This window comes from Pistacia vera, unplaced genomic scaffold, assembly GCF_008641045.1.
Source record: "Pistacia vera cultivar Batoury unplaced genomic scaffold, PisVer_v2 Contig522, whole genome shotgun sequence".
Classification (NCBI taxonomy): Eukaryota; Viridiplantae; Streptophyta; class Magnoliopsida; order Sapindales; family Anacardiaceae; genus Pistacia; species Pistacia vera.
This window is the reverse complement of record NW_022196360.1, coordinates 46,253-69,520: the sequence shown is the minus strand read 5'-3', so window position 1 is coordinate 69,520 and position 23,268 is coordinate 46,253. Positions and strand designations below refer to the sequence as shown.

Sequence of the window (23,268 nt, the reverse complement as noted above, 5' to 3'; positions counted from 1 at the left end):
TATAAAAGAATATTATATTAATGGAAAGAAAAATTATTTTGAAGATTATTGTGAATATTTAGAAAATGTGTTTGGTTAGTTCGAATAAATTAATGAATAATATGTTTGATTGAGAGGATAAATTAGTGGGTATGTTATGTAAATTACTAAATTACCCTCTTTTTTAAATATTAATATTTTTATTATTATTTTTTGAATAATTTCTTTTAACTTCCTACATTTGAAATTTTGCTGAAACACCTCAACCATATAAAACTTTAATTTATAGCAAAATCACCCCCACCCACCTCAAGCCACTGCCGGCAGCCAGCCACCACCGTAGGCTGTCACTGGCATTCTTCAAAATAGCACACAACTAGCCATATATGACCGGTCGTGCGTCAGCAAAGCCGGAAATGGTCATGGATCACAAATCCATGGTTGGAAAATAGCCAGATCTATGGCCATTTCACGGCCAAAAATGTGATCGTGAAACGGCCATAGAAACGTCAAATCTAGCCGTTTCCAGCCATAGATCATAGATCCATGGACGGAAAAGGCCTTACCGGCCAGATCCCGCTAGTTGTGCACCATCACAGTAACTGACGCCGACGACCAGCGGTGATGAGTCACGGCCGACGGTGGTCTTAAGTGGCTGGGGGTATTTTGTTAACTTTTAAACTTTTTTGTGGCTGAGGTGTTTTAGCTAGTTTCTCAAATGTAACGGGGCTGGATAATTATTATTTGGTAGACATTTGAGGAAAATTATGTTCGAAATGGTTTTTAATTAAGGGCAAAATGGGTAGAAAAATCAGATTACCTCGATAATATTTTAATAACACACCCCAGCAAGGTAATAAATTACCCTCCATATTACCAACAGTAAACACTATTTGCAATAAAAGATTACCGTAATATTTTATTACTTGCAAACCAAACATCGGAATGTTGCAAAATGAACGAAGATTACCCCCATTATCTTATATACTCACGATCTAAACGGCCCTATACCAATGTAAATGTTAATTATTCACAAACAATTTTTATCGGTAGGGGTATATTTATAATTTTAGTTAGGCTTCGTTTGGTTTACTTTTTTACACTTTTTAGAAAAGTTTTTGGAAAAAAAGTTAAAAAAAATTGAATTGGGCAGGCATTACGATGTATGATTTGGAAATAAATAAAAATATCCCCTATGTTTGTTTGTTTCTAAACACCCCCTTATGTTTGTTTATTTACTAAACACCCCTATAATAAAACATTAAAAGTTAATAAAAACACCCCCAACCCACCCATTAAATATGGACAGTCGACCACCACCGCCGGAGGGTGGCTGGAGTCGTCGTATCAGCGCATGACCGACTGGATCTTGCCGGTCGTGCGCCGATATGGCCTTTTCCGACCAGATCCACGGTGGATCTGGCTGAAAAAGGCTAGATCGGCACATTACCCGCCAGATTCAGCCGGTAGTGCGCCATTATACCAGATTCTGGCCATCGTCCGACGATGGTGGCCGGAATCTAGTAAATGTAGGTTGCTGAGGTTTTTTTGTAATTTCTAAAAAAATATTTATGGGTATTTAATTAAATTAACAAATTTAAAGGGTTTACAAAAAGTTGAATAATATTGTGAGTTTTTGCAATTTTACTGTTTAACTTTATTGGGAATATTAATAATAGTATTCCCAAATGTGAGCCAAACTAAATTTTTTTTTGCTATTATATCATACTTTAAGGGTCTATACTTTAACCCATATTTTTTATAATAGTGTTTTTAGTTGATGGAAGGGCATGACGCACGACCAATAAAAAAGTTAAATTAAAATATAATTAACTTAAATAAAGTGCCAATATAACTCCAATAAATTTGAAATCCTTATGTCATCGTTAATCATACGACATATATTATAAGATAATATAGACAATATTACTAACTTTATATCCAATAATTTTTCGATGAAAAGTTGTATTAAATGAAAGGGAATCCAAACATACTAGAAAAATTAAATATTATGTTTTTAACCAATATAATTGTTGATACAGAAATATACACCAACTAGTGAATTCCGATCGACCTTGGTGGGACTAAAATAAATGTGTGCGTGATTACGGATAATCAGTGATAAGCAAGTATTGAATGCAATAAAGTAAATGGCAATGAAAATTTTTAAAGTGGTTCAGCGAGGTAAACTCTTGAGCCTACGTCCACTGTTTTTTACATTTGCTATGAGAGCTTACAATGAGAATTCGATGGGAATGGCGTAACTCATTTTTCATCATTTGAGGGGGTTTATATACAAGGTTTGTACAAAGGAAATAGTGAAAATAAAGGGATTACAATTTATCTGAACTGCAATTCCGATATTCTCGCGATTGGGTGTTTTGATTGCGTAGAGATTGATGTTGATCTAGTCATTCCAACAATATCTGAGATCTGAAGTTATTTGGGAATTGATTGAATAATCATTCAGGTTGTTCGCAACTAGCTTGTGCTAGGACGAGCTATATGTTGATAAGCTTATGCTAGGTCGGACAACCGGTAGAGTCGGACTGACCCTAGGTCGAGCTACATCCTCGCGGTAGAGTGAGCTTGGTGGAAAAATCACACACAACAATAGTTTTGAAGAATAATTCTACACATACAACGTTATATGGCAAAAGATGATTGGGTGAAAGTTTAATTTTAATTTAAAATCAGTCAATCATATTTTGCTATACAATGTTCAATGAGAAATGTTGTATGTATAGTATTACTCAATTTTGAAATGTTCATAGTCATATTATCGATAGTTACTAAGACCTAAGGATGATTACTCCTAATTTATTAGGATTTTATTACTTTAATTTCAATAACTACTACATACTAGTATCTTTTATTTGTCATTATCAAACTTCTTCACTCCTATAGGAATGGAATATTCGTAGCGATAAAAGAGATTGTGAGAAAGTCAAAATACGAGAACTCTCACTTTCAAATACTCTTAGAACATCTCCAATGGTGCTCTTTATTTTGAAGGGTATCTTTCTTATAAATAAATAGTATTTTCATTAATTTTTAAATATAAAGAACACAATTTTTATTTAAATCCAATAGACTCTTTAAATTTAATGAAGATACTCTTTATTTTCAAGAAATAGACTTAATGGGAGAGAAAAATAATAAATAAAATGCATAGAAAATTGTAGTTTATTAATTAAAATTATAATAGAGAGTGAAATTTGACTCTCTAGACGTAGAGAGTCAAACTCACTCTTTAATTTATATTTTAAAGATAAAGAATTTAAGTCATATAAAGAGTCATTTGAAGATGCTTTTACTATTTAGATACGTTCAAGTTACTCCATGTTTACCGATTGAGGAGATGCTTTAGAGGTGGATTCTTCATAATCCTCTCATAGTAAGGCAAAAACTATAATATAATTAATATTAATAGAATAAAATAATTACCCTCTTTCTTATGGATAGATGTTAGTTTCATATAAGTTGGTAAAAATTCTACCAATTAGAAACTAAGATAATCTTTATATGTAACATAACATAGATGTTTCATAATATTCAATATTATAACTAGATTGTTAATATCATAATCAAGTAGTACTATGATAACATGAACCAATAAACAATTCACAGCCCTCGAACTTAAAAGGCTTTGGATAAGTAGGGGACCCAAAGTTAGAAAACAAAAACAATCAACTTTTACTTTTACTTTTACTTTATTTCTTTTCTTGTCTCCTGTCTAACCTTTCCTCTACCAGATTGATTTCTCTTCAGGAGATTTTCAGAACCTACCCCTCACTTTTTGCTAATAATCAAACTTATGTCACTTTAATGGGAAATAGTCAAAAACTACGCCTGAACCCTAACATCATCCAATTCTGTTAACTTACAAGTTCATTTTTTTTTTTTTTTTATAAAAATTCAATTAAGTTAATTTACAAGTTGTATAAAATATTATTGATATCAGTAATGTTAGATTTACAACCTAATTTCACAATATTCTCTCACAACCCTCGCAATTGGTCAGCTCACAAATGAGTCACGTCTGTCTAATTGCAAGCTATCACTTAAGGGTTGTGAAAGAAGATTGTGAATTGTGTTGTAAACCTAGCATTACTTTGGTTAGAGTTTTGAATTAAATTCTTAAAAGTGTTAGGTTTGAATTACTGGAATAGCAAACACAATTTCAGCGTGGATAAAATAGTAGTTTTATGTAAATTTCAACTTGCAACTTAACCTAATATGATGGCGCTAGGGTTTAGGGGTGGTTTTTTACTATTTCCCGGAAAAGTGCCATAAGTCTGATGATTAGCAAAACGTGAGAGAGTAGTCTCGAAAATCTCCCGTTTATTTCAAAAAGTAAGATTTATATGCTTTATTAGCGATTTTGTTAGCTTTTTAGTTTCAAATCCTCGGCTTTTCCATCCATGATGGAGATTGTTGGACAACAACATGATTAAAAAGCATTTTATGAAATTTAAAATCTAAACTTCAATACGACTAGTTAGTTCACGTATGATCAGTTAATTTTTGGGATTTTAGAGACAAAATATTAGAGACAAGAGAATCAATTCGTGCATGCATAAATTAACTCTTGTTATGAAAATTATGATTCGATGCACGTATGAACTTTCATTTATAATATTAAAAATGGAAGCTATAAATTTAGAAAGAAGTGTAAACTGCCCAACAGTCTTACTACTTATTGATCTTTAAGTGTTTCTGTTTTTCGTTACTGGTAAAAGCCAAAAGCAAAAGAAAAACTCTAGCCTCAATTATGCAAAACATGTAACATCTTTCATACAAAATCAACTTCTATTGCACAAACCTCAATCCCCTTAAGTTTTATAGTACATACTGTAACTCTACAACTCCAAAATTTTACACAAAATTGAAACTGTATATTATAACATCTGCGACAAGATTATACCTTCAATTGGAATCTTAATTCCATCTCCATGCTTTAGATTTCTACACAACAACCAGATTGAACAAACCCACCAAACTCATCACCCACATTCATCTTCTCCAATTTACCACTTCCCCCTAACCCCATTTCCACTCTATAAAACCCATGTGGAGCTCCTTGATACTCCGACCCGGTTACCACTACCATATTACCCAACATGATCCCACACGATCCCGCCCGGATCGCTGGGTCTAGTTCAGACCAATTTACCAGTTTTCCTTCTTTGCCCACACCAACGTTGGATCTCGGGCACCGACCCGGTTCCCAAACCCCGTCAACCCGCCTCCATTGATCCAACCCGAAATTGTATACGTCCGCACTTCCGTCAAAAGCACCTTGATTCTCAGTTCCATACCCGCTTACTACCCAAAACCCGTCCCCTATCACCACCCCTTCACACTCATCTCGCTCTTGACTCAACTGCGGCAACTCGGTCCACTCATCGAGTCTCAAGTCGTAGACCCACCCGGTTCGCAATGCGTTCTTGTTTTCGTCGTGGCCGCCCGCCACATAAACCCGGCCCGAATGGGATCCGACGGCGAAGAAGGACATTTTCATGGGCATATCCTTGCCTTTTCTCCATCTCTGCATGGCGAATTCATATACAAACACATCACAAACAGGGTCATAACTCACCGGATCCCACCCGCCCATGACCACAAGCTTCCCTTCGCAGCCTGCCAACTGACAAAACAAGGGCAAACCATTCGGGTACTCGGGCACCGGGTCAATCCGGCTCCATACTCGACCCACCGGGTCACACACGGTAAGACCGTAACTCAGCGACTCACCCGGTTTCGGCCCATCATCGGAAATTTTCCCACCGCTGAGAGCTTGAACCAAGCAAGCCAATTGATGGGTGTGCCCGGATTGCTTCCTGTGGTGATAGAACTCTCTGCAGAGAAGCAACTGGCGCCAGCGGCGGCAGACACCGGAGGCGACGCCGTGGGAGAGGTAGGGGAGGCGAGTGAGGCAGTCGAGGCCGAGTTCGTGGGGAAGAGAGGGGATTAACTCAGTGAACTCGGAAGCTTCCATTTTGTTGAAGTAAAGTGAAGTTAAGTGTGAAGATCTAGTTTATGTTTTTTGATTTTGTTTTTGTTTTTGTTTTTGTTTTTGTCTGAAAGGTTTTGAAGTTTAAGGTCGCTATTTATAGAAAGCAGTTAGATAACAGAAACCTTCGAAACCGGTAGAAGGATTCTGCCAGGTGTACTAGGTTTTTTACATGCAATAAATTAATTACAATTTTATTAAGCTCTGTACAATATTATTTACTATTCTTTTATAAAAACAAAAAATCTTTATTATTCGGATTAAGAGTTCATAACAGATCATTAATATCATTATCCATCAAATATCAATTTAATTATGTTGTCAGACTTTTTAGAGTATCAGTCACTATAAAATTATTGAAATCGTTGAACAATATTACTGAGTTCATGTTATTATCGATTTTACTCATGTGTGTAGTATTGTATATAAAACAAAAAGATTATTAATTATATTTATATTGTCATCAATTATTTTATAAGATATTTGATAGATGTTTTTAAATTGGGTTTATTGATTTATCATATTATTATAAAAGAAAAAAGTTAATTTTCTGTTAATATAGAATAATATTGTAAGAGGTGGTTATTAACTAAGATGGTTAAGTGTTAATTGTTATAACGAATCTATTTTTTATAATTTTTTGGTAACCAACATCGAAATCTGTATATATTAAAATTAGATCAAAATTACTGATATTAAAATTAAATTATAAAAATATGGAAGTTTGCCTTCTTAATTTGCGGCATAAATTTTGGTTTGGTACAACCGCGGAGAGATATTATTAGAAAATTTGATTGGTAGTTAGAAGGACGGATAAGGATTGATTACGTGGCATGAGTTCCTGATCCTTAAGTGGGTCCATGAACACGTGGTCCAGTTTGGATGATTCTGATTAATCGGGTGGATTCCGAACAACACGTGGTTGATAAAATGGATTGATCGAAGTCTACAGTGAACTGACACGTGGTGGATAAGTGGATAAAGTATTTTTGTTCTGATTGAGACTTAATTTATCTCCACCTTAACATGTAAAGTATTTCCTTTTCCAATTCCAAGTCTGTGCCCTCTTTATTACACTTTTTTAATCATTATTATGTTGTTTTATTTGGATTAAAAAATAGAATATATGATTATTTATTTATTAAATTAATTTATTCAGAAAATTAATCCAATTAAAATAGAATTTTTTGTCTCAAAATAAAAAGTAGATGAGACTTGTTTTTTTATTATTCTATTATTAAACTTAAAACATTTTTCTAATTCTATTCAACTAAAAATAATTACTTCTCACTCATTCTAATCTAAAAATTAATTCACCTAAGACTATCATTGTCTCCCAACAACAACCATCGGCTACCGTAATCAAAATAATGCAAGACTAGTCAAATTTGGCTGATCATGCACCAATTTTTCTGTTTCCGACCAGATCTACGACTAAATTTTGGGTTGACATCTCTCGGTTAAAGAAGCTTAGGTTTTATGAAATAAATATTATCTAATTTGGGTGTAACCCGCATGAATATGTGTCTGCTTGGACGTAAAATGTGAATAACATTTATTAAAAAGACATTGGTAAAGAATACGAGTTAGGTGACCATTGATGTGAAATTCTTTGAATATATTAGTAACTCATGTAACACATAGATAAGCATATAATTTGATTAAAGTGGATTTGATACTGATACAAAGTCATCAAATTTTGTCTTGGGATGATTGGATTGGCCATGTTTGTGATAAAGTGCTGTCTAATTAACAATAAAAATAATATTAAGATAATTACAATTTGACAATAATTAACTTCATTTTAAAATAAATTAAATTTAAACCCAAATAGATATGAAAATGAAAGATGATAATGGGTCTTCTGGCCCACATTATTGATATGAAAGCAAGTTCATTGCATGTGATCTGGAATTCTTTTGATTTAATCACCCTCCATTTTTTAATACTTGTTTTTCGGCTCCACAAATTTTGTGTGTTTATCCATTTTTGAATTAAAAGATTTAAGAAAATTTTCAAATGTGGATATTCTAAAGTTTTTAACATGCGGATTAAAGGTAAATATCTAGTTCTTAAATTTTAGGGCTTTTGAATATATATACACAAAAGCTCTAAATTAGGGCTATGCACTTTTTTTTTTTTTTTGATATAGATGTTTCGAGATTTTCAATATAAAAATTATAAATTAACGGCTTTTGCCTAATTTTGATTTTTGATTTTAGTTGTCAATCTCTAAAAATTGTAGGATGTTATATAGTGTAATTTTAGGAGTTGTTTATCACTTATTTTTAAATCAAAATGAATTGAATTTTGAATATTAAAATAAAAACTACTAAATTTGATAACGAGAGATATTAAATGCGGGCATTGCAAATCCATACCAAATTCAACCAACCCTATTAAATAAATGCAAGCTTTATATCAAACAACAAATCTCCACCGCCCAAATGAATTAATTATTTTTGCTACCTTATTTCTATAAACACACATATTATAAATAAGATTTGATATTATATATTACTTATTTTATTCTAAAATAAATATCTTGTTATCCTATTCCTAACTTTAATTTTTAAATTTCAAATTTTGAACTTTAATTTCTATTTTTATGTGATTTAAAAAGAAGGGGGAAGTTCTATTTGATGTGTGATTTAAAAATAATTTTCAAAAACTTAATACAACTCAAAATTTTAAGTTGTTTCTTAGTATTTTTAATGTTTGAAAATGAAAACGATTTTTAATTGTTTTTGTAATTTTATACTTAATTTTAGGATTGTATTCGAAAATTGTTTTTTAAACAATTCCACTAATTTTTACCGGACACATTTTTAAAACATTTGTTGTTTTTCTTGTTTATCAAAAACAAAAAATTATGTTTAAATTTTATATCAAACGGGGGCCTAAAATACCCTTTTTTTTTTTTTTTTTATAAAAAAAAGATTGGTTTACTAGATAAAAACTTTCATCAATTTTTGTTCTATTTTTATCTTTCTACAACTTTCTTGTCTTTACTCTTATCAAACTCTAGTGCCAGTCGCCAGAGTGGCTCCACTTGAGCATTAAAGGTTTTTTTTTTATTTTTTTATTTTTTTAATCGTACTCCAAAATAGTGTTAGAAATAAAATATTAAAATTTTGTAAACTACCAAACAAATAAATTAATTATATTTTATGAAAAAATATAATATAATATTTTTTAAAATGAATAATAGATGTGTATAAGTTATTTTAACTTTATAAAAATAAGAAGTGAAATTAAAAAATTAGAAAAAAATTTACTCTAAAAGTAGAGTGGATTGGACTTTAACTTAGAGTGAAACAACTGGAACATTAAAGTGAGTTTCCACAGCTGTAAAGCGAAGAGTGCATTTCACAAGGTGAATTAATATACACATTCTAATATTTTTCACCTTGTCATTAAGGCGGCTTGTTTTTTCCTTTGAATACAAAGACATTTTGAACTCTTTTACATGTGATTTTAAATAATTCAAAAGCAAGAAAAACAATATCCTTGGAAAAAGTTTAAGAAACAATAAATGAAACAATAAATTCAATTAGAACACATTTTAAATAAGAACCAACCCATATAAATTAGAACAAATTTTGACTAAAAAATATACAGAAAAAATATATATATATACTGCTGATTTGAGCGTTGGAATGAATAAAACAATTAAAAAAGGCTCTGTTTGGTTCACTATTGGATAGTTTTTAGAATAATTTTTTGAAAAAAGTTAAATTGGGTGAGTATTACGATGTAGAATTTTAAAAATTAACGTAAATACCCTTATGTTTATTATTGACGACTATCTACAGCCTAAGATCTGGCCGTCCGTAGATCTGGCCTTTTTCAACCAGATCCAATGTGGATCTGATCGAAAAATGCTAGATCGGTGTACTACCGACCAGATTTAGTTGGTAGTGTGTTATTACACCAGATTCCGATCAGTTTTCGACAGTAATGGTCGGAATCTAGTAAATTTGGGTTACTGGGCTGTTTTTGTCAATTTTTAACATTTTTTTGGGGGTTGTTAATTAAATTAATAAATTTAGGGGGATTAAAGGAAATTGAATAATTTAGAAAACTATATTCAAAATAGGTGAAATAAAATTAACTTTTTTGAAAAACTTACTATTATGCGAACCAAACGGAGCCGAAAGATTTATTGATATAAAAAGTTAAAACCTTGAAAATAGGTTGGGCCCTCAAAGTTCAAATTACGCTACTGACATAAATATATTGAAAATAATTAAGCTTGTTGTTTACTTCACATTTTAATTGCCTTAATATGCATGTATGTAAATTAGAATAGATTTTTTACTTTTCAAATATAAAATTTAAAATTAAATATCACTTTATTACCAACCATACATGTGTCCTTGAAGTGACGATCTTGTGGAAGGAGACCATCTAAGGTGTTAATAAACTGGAATTGTTCTAAGGGTTTCAGTTCTGGGTAAGATTGTCATTTAATAACTTTTAGACAATAAATTTAGAAATATAAGTGTAATTATTCCGAATTTTTATTTTTATATGTGTTGCTGTTTCAATCTTTCATTCCACAAGTTTCCTTTTTTGTCCAAGTGGTGTTATTAACCCCTGCTAAATCTTTCTTTGAAGTCTCAATAATATTTTTCTTTAAATATATATTTTCAAACTTATAATTATTAAAATTGTCATGTAATCTTTTAAGATGTCCCAAATTTTAGAATAAGTTGTAAATTATGTTTTTAAGATTAAAAATATTTTGAAGCTATGGATGATGTATCAATCAATGGGATGAAAATAATCATTTTAAACACTTACCCATTGCCAATTGATTTGCCCAAATGAAAAATAATTGTTTCTTAGTTCTAAATTTCTCTTGGAATTTGATTTGATTAGAAATTATGGATAGGATTTGAAGAGGAACCCATTTGTGAGTAACCCAAATGGTTAGGGTGAATTGAAAATAATATAAATAGACGTATGATCTTAGGTTCGATTCTCCATTTGTACACCTACAATTTAAGTGGGGTGTCATGTCGGTGGGTTGCTGCACTATTTTCCTCCAAAGATTAATTTAGGTACCGTAAACTGGCCCAGACACCTTGGTTACAAAAAAAAAAAAAATATTTAGACATTGAAGGAATACAATAAAATCAATTTACCAAGACGAAAAATTGTCGCACATAAATATAAGCCCCTTTCCTTTTGGGTTTCATTAACTTCTACAATATGAGCCACCACATTGGGCATAACATTAACAATTCACAGACAGCTCAATCAAAGTGGGCTGGTACACTGGATCAAAATCCGGTTCAAGTCAAAATCTTATAAACACAAAAAAATGGAACTTTCTTGTATTTAATCTGTCTAAAAAATATTCCATTTCCGAACGTATATACAAAGAACAGATTTACATCATTAGAGTGCCTAAAAATGAATACAACACCAATCTAATAGCTAAAAAGAAAAATCTTAATCAAACTCCCCATCAGCAAATTCCTCTTCAACGTTCTTGAACTCAAACCACATCTTTGATTTACAAAATTTCATGAAGAAGTACCAAAAAATCCCAAAAAGGGTGAGCAATGCACTCACCAAATAAACAGTTTTAGTAGCTACAGCCATAACATAAACCAAAAACACAGATGGAACCAAGCACAAAACAACAAGGCCAGGCACCGCCATTGGCACTCTAAATGGCCTCTCAATTTCAGCCAATTTTTTCCTAAGCCATAAAAATGATGCAAATTCAAGCAACATCCCTAAACTATACAAGAAATTTACACATGAAATTATGCTTGAAAAGTTCATGTAAGACACTGCAAGAGCTATCAATGTTGAGATCAAAATCCCTACCCATGGTGTCCCAAAATGTCTTGATCTAACCCCAAAAACTTGTGGCAAAATCCCTAAATTTGTCATGCCAAGAATTTGGTATGCGCAACTACTTAATTGAGCTTCATAAAGTCCAATAATTGACAAACAAGCCCCAATTTCGACAAAATTTTTTAACCATTTTCCTGAAATGATTTCAGCCAAATCGGCGAAATACCCATCAACCCAATTTTCTTGGTCTAAAGGTACTGCGCCAGTGGCCGCAAGTAGAGGTATCAAATAGGCCAAACAGGTAAGCAACCCAGCTGAGAAAAGTGCTTTTGGGAAAGTGCTTTGTGGGTGCTCAACTTCACCGGCTAAAGTACTGGCATTGTCCCAAAAATTCAAGTTCCAAAAAAGGGTATTGAAGAACAATGTCCAATCTTTTTTTACCCCCCTTTGGCCCAAACTGATCCATCTTGCAGGGTCAATTTTGGGGATTGCAACAAGGGTGAAAACAACAAATGGTAAAAGCGAAAAAACTCCTAGAGTGACTGCAGTGTAACCCACAATAGCCAAGCCTGTGTAATTAACAAAAGATAAAACACAAGTAGATAAAAAGACTGCAAAATAATGAGGAATTCCTGAAGAAATAACCGGAATAATTAACTTGAGATAGTCTATGCAAAGAACTGGATATGAGGCCAAGTTGATGACCCCGCTGAGGAATTTCCAGGACCCCATGAGGGAACCCCAAAAGGGGCCGAAGGCGCGGTGAGCCCAAATGACATAGCCTCCATTTCCAGGGAAAGTTGTGGCAAGTTCAGCAGTTACTAGGGCCTCAGGAATGCTCCAAATGAAGGGAAAAATAAGGAAGCCCAAGATGGCAAAGAGGGGGCCAGCCGCCCCCACCGCTTGCTCCTCGCCGTAGGGGCCGCCGGCGACCTCGAAGAAGATGAGGAAGATGAGAGGGAGGAGGTGTAGTTTCTTTGGTGGTTGTTGGTTTTGTTGAAGAAGATGTGTATGTTGTGAGGCTGTTTGTTGTATCATTTTAACTTGTTTTAGGTTAGTTTGAGAATTTGTTGGATGTTCTGAGCTGATATTTCATTATTTTGTTGCCAAGGAGGTTGATAGATTTTGTTGAATGGTCGAGCAGATACATCTAATTAATCCCTGCAGGTTTGGGAACCAGGAAAAATACCCCTGCAAAATTACAATTAGTCTCTACAGGTTTGAAATACAGCAAAACTCCCCTATGATCTGAACCACACCGCAGAGGTCGCCAGTTTCCGATTGGATTGACCGGTCCAGGTTTCAAAGTGGGTGATTATAAAAGAGAATAATACTACATATATATTATTTCTATACAATATTTCTCATACAATATTATGTGGTAAGATGTGATTGAATGAAAGTTTAATTTTAACTTTAAATTAGCCAATCATATCTTGCCACATAATATTATATGAAAAATGTTATACAAAATGATATATATATAGTATTACTCTTATAAAGAACAGTGACATAAAATAATAGCCAAAATTAAAAAAAGCTACTACATGACGTTATTATCAATAAAATTACAGTAACACCACTCATACAACACTCCCTTATAACATCCCCTTACAACATAACATGACAGTTAACGTGACAGATGCCACCTCATCTGTCACATCATCCAGATGCCACAGCACTCCCCCAAAAAATAAAATAAAAAATTCTCTAACCCTAAATTTCAAAATTTAGCGTTACCCCATGAATCAAATCTTAATCCCAAAATTCATTTGCAAACCCTAAAGTTCAAATCTCCTTTTCTCTCTCTCTCGCGGCCTCTCCTGCCACCACTTGACCCCTCTTTCCCCTCCAGCTCGTCCTCTCCCCCTTATCTTCATGGACTCTCGAAATGTTGTTCAGTGTCAAGATAAGATTTCAAAAAAATCTCCTAATTTACACCCAAAAACCTTAAGATCTCTAAGCTTTACAATGTTGCTTCAATCCAACTAAAGCTTCTGGTTTTTCAATTAGAAACATGAATTTCATGACAAGTTTTCGCGGGAATTTGAGTATGCTGCCAGTGTAGCTCTTGCTGCCATGTTCGTCTTCGGCCATTTTTAGCTTCTTTACATGTTCCTCACGTGGAACGCTGTCGTTTTGTAAGTTTTTTTCAAGGTAACATTTTTAGTTTGTTTTGTTTCTTAATTTATTTATTTTTTTGGTTTCCCAAGTAATGAAGTACTGTGTTTAATGTATATTTTCCAGGAAGAAGAAAAAGATTGTTTGTAGAGTAACTAGGACAGATACAGAACCAGATAGCAATAATGATAAGGTGATTTTTTCTTTGAATGTTCAAATTTTTTTTTGTTAAGATTCGATGCAGATGAAATGCATTTGTATGGTTATTGTTTTTTTAAGCAACTATTTTGAATTTGGTCTTGGGGCTTGGTTTTGGTCATACAAAGCATGCTCCTTTATCAAATGTTTGTGTTTCGTTAGTTGATATTGAAGTTTACATGAATATATATAGGAAAAGCAAATAAATGAAGATGGGGAAAACCCACCTGCCACTGATAGGCATCAGAAAAATGATAAACCTAAGCTTGATTCGAAGCTTGATGATGTGAATTAGATAACCAACAATGATACAGAAACAAATGGTCTAGGTGGTGGTGTGCAGGTATTTATTTCTGATTTTTTATTGAATTATTGCTAACCTAAATGTTAGTCAATGGATATATTTTTTGTTGCATGATGATTGGTTTAGTTACTCGTTAGTCGGTGCTATCTCATGAATTCAACTTTCCATGATTTGCCTCAGTAGTTGAACTTATGGGGATGTGATTTGCTTCATATTTATTTTCTTTTGTTGTCATAGACTTCTTGGTATGCTTAGAAAGTCGAAGGGTAAAATCTTGTTCAATATTATGGCTTTGGGTAATCTCATTAAAGAATACGATATTGACTTTTGTCTGTAGCATTCAAGTCTATCAAGGAGATGGAAACAAATGTAAGGAATTAGTGAAGCAGCAAAATGCTTGACTAATTATGATTAATTGTGATCTAAGAAACTCACAGTTCATCATAATGATGGATTTGAGCTAGAAGCCTAAGCCAAGGTGGGGGCTGTTTATTAAATATATAAATCTCTATACTACAACATTTATTTTTTATTTTTTATTTTTAAACTGTATATTGTTATTGTTTTTAAACCGCATGACTTGTTTATTGAGACTTTATCCCAGTAAAAAATGCATCATTTTTTTCTTTTGCTTTAAATTTGCAGCTGGTATGTCTGTCAACATTTTTCTGAACATTTGCGTGGAGCTTAGATTTTAGAATTGTTACTTTAAAGCTTGTGATAGTTCTTAATATAATTGGTTTGGTCTCAATAGGTAATGGAGGCAGCCCAAGCTTCAGCTGGATTGTCAGGTAGTTACTGTGGCTATGCGTTGTTGCTTTAGATTTCTGCATTTTATGTGAGGCCATGATTTCTGTTTTGGTGGGTGCTGGATAAGAAGCCTAGGCATGTTGTAGTTTTTGCACTGTGTAGATTGAGCAGGTGTGCAGGTTGCAGTTTGTTTATGCAATTTGCAGGAGTCTTGGGCAGTATGTGTAGGGTGGTTTGTGCTTGAATTGAAGTAGTGATCTGGACAGTGTGTGTATGGAGGTGTAGCGTGATTGCTGCATTTTCTGCAGTTTCTGGGTGAAGGCTTCAGTTTGGTTGTCTTGTGTAGTCTTACTATTTGTGTATAAGGATTGTATATACTTGGTTGCTCTTGTTTCTTTTTGTGTAGTTTGGTCCCCTGGGCATGTCCAAGGTCCTCGCCTATGTAAAAGGGAGTGCGATTTTTAGGATGTAATTCTTTTATTTTTTAATAAAATTAGTAGGTGTACCTAAAAAAAAAAAAAACCCTGGATTTTTAATGTTTGCAATTAACTAAAAACAGATAATACATTATTTCTACTATCACAGTTTCAAGAGGAAAAGCTGGCTTATCTTTGGCACCAAAAAGAACAAATAGAAAAAACAAATGTGCATTGTATTACTGATCATGTGCAAATGCATGAAAACCATATTTATTCACATAAAAGAAAATAAAAGTTCATGAAAGATATCACCACAACTGATTTTTTCTCCAGTTTCATCCTAAACAGCCTGTTCCATCCTAACATCCTAAACAATAAGTCCAATTTAACAAGCTCTGTCGTAAACAACAACTTTTCTACAGCTTCTCAAATTCACAAAGTGGAGAAAAACTGCACAAATTCTGATTTTTTCAAATTCTGCACAAACTGGAGAAAGATTGCAACTTCTCAAATTCTGCAGCTGCAGCAGAAACTGCCCAAGCTTCCCATCCAACAAATTGAGAAAGACTGCAATAGAAAAAAGACAAGCATCAAATTATAAACAGGAAAAAGACAGGCATCAGATTATAAACAGAAAGGAAAGTATGTGGAAAACTAAAATTAACTAGATCATTCATATTAGAGTTGATTTATCAACTAAGGCCAAGAAAATATCCATGCTCATATTATAGTTGATTCTAGCAATCAACTATATTGAACATCTATTTGACACTGAGTAACTAATGCTGATACACATTATGTATGTCTCTTCATTTAGCATTTTTAGTAATAAACTTCCAGCAACAAATTATAATGTCACTAACCTCATCAACAACGTTTACAAAACAAGTTCCATGACTAGATTCGATCGATATCTAGCACCCACCAATTCTGATTTTTGATCACTGCCATATGTTCACTCCTCCAGCTAATATTATTGGATGACGCATGAGATACCTTAAACACAACAATTACCTTACGAGCATTTGAACATATATGTTCACTACTATTTGATTAATTTGGTAAAAAATTAGTACATGTCTAAGCACAGGCTTGTGAAAGTTGTTATTGTCAACAATTACATTTATGAGCATTTGAACATATATGCATGAACATCACATACCATGTAAACAAGGCCACCATAGACTTGTGCCACTCGATCTTGAAGACCAGCAATGATACCAAGTTCCTTCCCAGCACTAAGGACAAGATCTGGCTTGATTTCTACTTTGACCAAATGTCTGACTTTGTAAACCTAGGAATGCACATACAAAGGCATTGGAACCTGAAAGTCTTGTCCGAAATGTCAAAATTATGAAGAACAATGAAACATTAACTTGAGCATCAACACAGTAAGGGCCCGTTTGGATCGGGTTTAAATTTTTTAACAAGGGTAATATTTGTTAAATTTAGCAGATTACCGTGTTTGGCAATTTTGTAAAAAAATATTACGGGAACAAAAGATGACAAACAGTGCTCAAAAGGGAGGGGGGGGGGGGGGGAAATTGCCTGGAATATTTGTACGTCATGGGGGGCTGCTATTAAAACGTTACCGGGTAATCATAATTTCTGTCCAATCTTGCCCCTAAATAGTATTTTATTCGGACGAAAATATCCTTTGGTTTATTAATAATTACAAAATAGCCAATTTACATAAACAGACGTATTTGTCCTCATATTTTTTATTTCCGGACGAAACTGCCTAGATTTTTATCATTTATTTCAGAAATGCCACGCTAATTTGTGTACCCATATTATCCTAAGATTTTTGCATATTGTGACCAATATGCCCTTTAACTTCAATAAAACTACAAGATAAAAGATTTTTTTTTTCCTAAAACGCACAAGAGGCACGATTTCGTTCTCAGATCTTTGCGCTAAACTCGTTCGCCGCCGGTGGAGAAAAATTGCTCGAGGATCTTGTTCGTCAGTCCGTTTGCTAATTTCGGTATGTGGTTTGCCCTCTTTTCTTTGAATGTATCGTTATTTGTTTTGATTGCTTTTAAGTAAACCCTAACTTTGAAATTTTTCGTTGTTTGCCCTCTTTTCTTTGAATGTACCGTTATTTGTTTCGATTGCTTTTAAGTAAACCTTAACTTTGAAATTTTTCGTCTGTCGTTGGTCATTCATTCTGATAGATAAACGAATCATTGGGAGTGTTGAGGCAATTATGCAAATTCTAGATACTACGTCATGAAGAAATTACACCTAGAGCAGCAAATGAAGTTGTTTTCATCCTGGATAAACAACTCCTAATCAGTGATTAGATAAAACTCATATCTAGAGCTCATTTAGAAACGAGATAATAAGCTCCTATAATGTAAAGGAGATAATAAGTGCCTTCATAACTGTAGGAGATGATAAGCATTCGATAAAATTTGACAAATTATTATTTAAACACATAAGAATGTGATTTAAAGAGTTAAAATTCAAATAAATGAGGGTGATGTTTACATTGCAGAGAACTATAGAAGCACTTTTGAATATACAGTCGACAGGAGTAATAAAAGTAAAAAAGAAGAGGAAAACATCAAATTATATCTAAACCTATGACATTCTCTAAATCCCCTAAATGGTTGGAAAGTATAAACAAACCTAGAAACACCCTTTCTTTGTTGTTTTCAGTATTGAAAATGACAATGATAATTCATTAATTGAATAATACATCATATAAATATTTGTTTATTTAACCAAAGTTTTTTTTTTTTTTTTTTAATCTTTATCTTAAAGGAAAAGAATGTGTGATTTGAAACAGTCTCACCTTATGAGTAGTCTTTTACAAGATTACATTTTTATAGCAAACTATTTATATTAGAATGTCATCTTCAAATTGTGTTAAAAGATTAGATTTTTATAAGAATAAGGTATTAATAGGAGAAGACTAAGAAACAACTCCTATACTATAGCTCCTATGTACCTTACCTGTTCAAAAAGAACATTAAAATTTTCTATTTTCTATTCTATAAATCAACAATTGGTATTTGAGTTATAAAAGCAACATGGAGAACATATAAGATTTTAAAAAATTAGAAATCAGCCAAAGGACAGAACATGTGAAAATAATCATCAATCTTTACTTGAGAAAAAATGCTATTAGAGGATGAACCAGCTTTCACATGAAGGGTGTTTTGGTTGCTCTGTTGCTAAGATTTTAAGGGTGTTTTTACAGTTCCGTTCCTCAGTTTTTAACAATGTTTTTGCTGTTCTGTTGCTAAGATTTTAAGGATGTTTTGGCTATTCTATTGCTAAGATTTTAAGGGTGTTTTTACAGTTTTGTTCCTTAGTTAGTAATGATGTTTTTGCTGTTCTGTTGCTAAGATTTTAAGGATGTTTTGGCTGTTCTATTGCTAAGATGTTAAGGGTGTTTTTACAGTTTTGTTCCTTAGTTAGTAATGATGTTTTTGCTGTTCTGTTGCTAAGATTTTAAGGATGTTTTGGCTGTTCTATTGCTAAGATGTTAAGGGTGTTTTTACAGTTTTGTTCCTCAGTTTTTAACGATGTTTTTGTTGTTCTGTTGCTAAGATTTTAAGGATGTTTTGGTTGTTCTGTTGCTGAGATTTTAAGGCTATTTTTTGCTGAGGTTTTAAGTTGCTATCTTTTATGCTCTGTTGCTGCTTGTTGTTGAGATTCCAAGTTGTTGCTTGATCTATTATGCTGTTGAGACTGTAAGTGGCTATCCTTTGCTGTTATGGTATTAAGATTTGAATGACAAAGTACAAATAATGAAGATAATATGCTGTTGTTTTGAATTTTATAAATCTGCTATATAGTCTAGTTTACGAGAGCATATTAGTATAAGTGGACTGATATGCTTCATTATTGTCTAGTTTAAGGGAGCATATTAGTATACTGTACTGATCTAGTTAGTGTAGTCTAGTTTAAGGCAGCTTATTAGTATAGTGGGGTGTGTCTTGCAATTCTTTACAGTTTATATGTTTGGTATAGGAATACCTTAGTTTATGGGTTATGGAGTGATAGGAATATTGGTCAATTGGATCTCTATGTGTCTATACATGGTGTACAAAATTGTGTGAAAGATTTTGAGGTCTAACTTAGTGATCTTTTTTGGTTTCACTGATTTATGTTTGCCGTTTTGAGTAAACTAGGTGTGAAGTTAAATGGTTAAGCACAATTAGAGATGGGTCCTGAAATTTTTTATGGGAATATTGCACCTCCAGTGATGCAATTTCATAACCTATCAATATGTTCAATTTCATCCTGTTTAGACACTGTTGGACTTCATATTTTGTTTAGTTTACATCTCCTGTTTGTTTTGATAGTGAAAACCGACTGCTTGAAAAATACTTTGTCACCAAGTAGTAATTATTTGTAATGGAATTAACTTTTTTGGATGTTACATGACCTTAATACATTGTTATGCTATAATTGTTGGCTTTTAATTTAATGCATGAGAGAATGTATCCTGTCCAACTTTCTCTTTATCTTCTATTTCAACCCGTTCTATCTGCACTTTCTCTGATATGATAAGGAAGGAACTTACTTAATTTGCTGAAAAGTATCTATAAAAACATATGCTATCATTTTTTAATGTACCCCTCACAGTCAATTTCGAATTTGTTGTACATGGTTGATTGACTTCATTATGCTTTGACCCATGAATTATGTGAAACAGTTATGGCCCGTTTAATAGTCAGGCAGAAGATGCACTTGGTTGCCCTTCTAGTCTTCCATTTGGACATGTTGGAAACCATTTACACCATGCTCGTCCCTCTTGGGTTGGCTAATGCACTTAATATACAGGGTAGACGTAGGGCTGCTATATCATATGCCAGTGAGTCTGCGCCTAGGTTTAAGGTTAGGTCGCTCAATTTACACACAATGCTTTTCCAAAGTGATGAGTTATGTTTTGAGAGCTGTAGGATGAATGGGGCTGTATTTCACAAATTATGTAATTTACTTACTATACATGGCAACTTAAAATCAACCCGTCATTCATTTGTAGAAGAATTAGTTGGGACCTTTCTTCACATCCTTACCCATAACCAAAAGACTAGAGTAATGAAACGTCAAATGCGTAGATCCACTGAGATGGTAAGCCGCAATTTTCACTTAGTCCTGAACGCTGTGTTAAGGTTGCATACCCTGCTGTTTAAAAATCCAGAGGCCATTCTCGAGAACTCAACCGATGAGCGGTGGAAATGGTTCAAGGTACAGTGTAATCACTAGGTTTACGATGCACATGTAGTTCAGTACCTTATTAAAATCAGATTTATTGTTTTTTCTAAAATATTGTTATTGTTGTTCTGTGTTAGAACTGTTTGGGAGCCTTAGATGGAACATACATAAAGGTTCGCATGCCGGTTGCCGATATACCTAGGTATCGGTCAAGGAAAAGTGAAATTGCAACTAATGTCCTTGGTGTATGCACACCTGACATGCAATTTATATATGTCCTCGCTGGGTGGGAAGGTTCCGCTGCAGATGGTAGAGTTCTTAGGGATGCCATTACTAGGAGAAATGGATTAAAGGTCCCCCAAGGTAATATAACCAAAAAAATGTATTTTTAATGTTAGGGTCTGGCATAATAGTGCACTTAGTAATTGTTATTGACTTGAAATTGTTTATTTTAGGGCATTACTATTTGTGCGATGCTGGATACACTAACGGGGAAGGGTTTTTGGCCCCTTATCGAGGACAACGATATCATTTGAGTGACTGGCGACAAGGTCACCAACCGGCATCACCACAAGAATTTTTCAACATGAAGCACTCTCAAGCAAGAAATTGTATTGAGTGATGTTTCGGCATCCTGAAAGCTCGATTGGGAATATTGAAGGACACATCTTACTACCCCGTCAAAACTCAATGTAGAATCATTACTGCATGTTGTCTTTTGCACAATTTCATAAGGTCTGAGTTGCCCATTGACCCGGTTAAAGCGGAGCTTCAGGAAAAGGTGAACGATGAAAGGGAAGAGGATGACGAAGGTGAATTGATCAGGCACGTTGAGCCTAGTGCCGCGTGGACTGCATGTAGAGACAATTTGGCGGCTAAAATTTTCAATACTTGGATGGCTGCATGGAATGAATGATTGTGCTTTTGTTTAGTTTATGTGTACTGTTGTGACTTTTTAAATTTATGTCTTTTCTGATTTGCCATGTAGGAATGAACCCAAACACTAATTTGCCTTTGTTAGGGGACTTGTACATTGACTTACATTGTCGTAATGTGGATGCTTGATTGTTAAGTGATCCCGTTCATGTATTATTCTTCCTGATTGACATAAAATTATTCAACTCGCGCATATCAGTTGATCGGACACTGTGTATAAATAAACATTTGTAACCTGATTTTTTTTGTACAGTATCAGTAATCGTGGTTTTTTTTTGTTTTGTTTCAGCAATATGGACAGGTCAGCATCGCGGTCCCAGGAGTCCGACAGGAGCATTAGCATGCATGACGACCCTGTGCCTATGAAAAGGGGCAAAAAGGGCAGGCAAAGGGTAAGGGAAGTAAGCGGCAGTGGATAAAAAAGAAGGACGCTGTGTTGGTGGAGTGTTTGCTGGAGCTGAAAGAGCAGCCACTTTGGAGAACTGAGCGGGGGTTCAAGTGCGGTTACCTAACTGAGGTCGAAAAGATGATATGGGAAAAGCTTCCTCATTGCAGTCTGAAAGCACAGCCACATATCGACTCGAGGTTGAAGATGTTGAGGAGGCAATATAATGCAATCAACAAGATGATTGAGAAAGGTAGCGACTTCGAATGGAATGATGAGGAGAAATGCATTACATGTACCAAGGATGTCTTTGATGACTGGGTCTGGGTAAGTATGCTTTTGTTCGTTTATTTGTGTAAATTTTAAATTCTAAACTGCACGTTTATATGTACTGACACAGATGTCGCATATCTTATGATGATTAACGTTTTTGTAGAGTCATCCTTTTGCAAGAGCAATGCGACCCAAACCATGGGTGCACTATGATTCCTTTGTCACAATCTACGGCAAAGACAGGGCCAATGGAGCTGGTGTAGAGATAGCAGCTGATGCTGTTGAGGATTTAGATAATGACAGTGCCGAGAACAATGATGAACAGATGGACATTGATGCCGATCTACAGGTCGATGTCGAGGGGCACACCAGTGCCCCACCCAAGGATGATGTAGTTGATTCTACTTGTTAGGCGGCCGCTGCCAGTCAAAGCAGAGTTGCGGTCAGCAGTAAGAGGAGGAAAAAAGATTCTAGAAAAGCAACAGATTGGCAGACCACATTGGGCAGGTTTGAGACTGCCTTGGATGGGACCCGAGTAGAGCTCAAGGGTATTGCTGACTACTTCAAGAAGGAAACCCAAGAGAAAGATCGTAAAGGGCAGGTGTATTCCATCATTTCTCAATTAGATGGATTCACAGTCACTGAGATGCTGACAGTGACCACTGAGATTTGCAAGGAACCTCACAAGATAGATATCTTGTTTGGGTTACCAATGCACGTGCAAACAAAATTTGTGAAGATGCAGCTTGGAGCAAGTAATGAGTACCGACCAACATTTGATTTCTAGTGAAGTCTTGTAAAGGGTTTTATTTTTTGTGCACAGGGTTATTAGATATCTGACATAGTGGTTGTATTCCCGTAGTTGTATTTTGCCTATAGTCTAACAGCATACAGGATG

At 34.0% G+C, this 23,268-nt stretch overlaps 2 protein-coding genes across 2 annotated transcripts; both read right to left on the bottom strand.

The window, feature by feature from the left end:
* Nucleotides 1–4,729: 4,729 nt before the first annotated feature.
* LOC116106804 (F-box/kelch-repeat protein At2g44130-like) lies at nucleotides 4,730–6,044 on the bottom strand. Its single transcript, XM_031393120.1, has one exon. The coding sequence runs from the start codon at nucleotides 5,978–5,980 to the stop codon at nucleotides 4,940–4,942; it is 1,041 nt and encodes a 346-aa protein (XP_031248980.1). The 5' UTR covers nucleotides 5,981–6,044; the 3' UTR covers nucleotides 4,730–4,939.
* A 5,366-nt stretch (nucleotides 6,045–11,410) lies between these two features.
* Nucleotides 11,411–12,847, bottom strand: LOC116106787 (probable polyamine transporter At3g13620). Its single transcript, XM_031393108.1, has one exon. It carries the CDS (start codon nucleotides 12,845–12,847, stop codon nucleotides 11,456–11,458), a length of 1,392 nt encoding a protein of 463 aa, XP_031248968.1. The 3' UTR covers nucleotides 11,411–11,455.
* Between the last annotated feature and the right edge of the window lie 10,421 nt (nucleotides 12,848–23,268).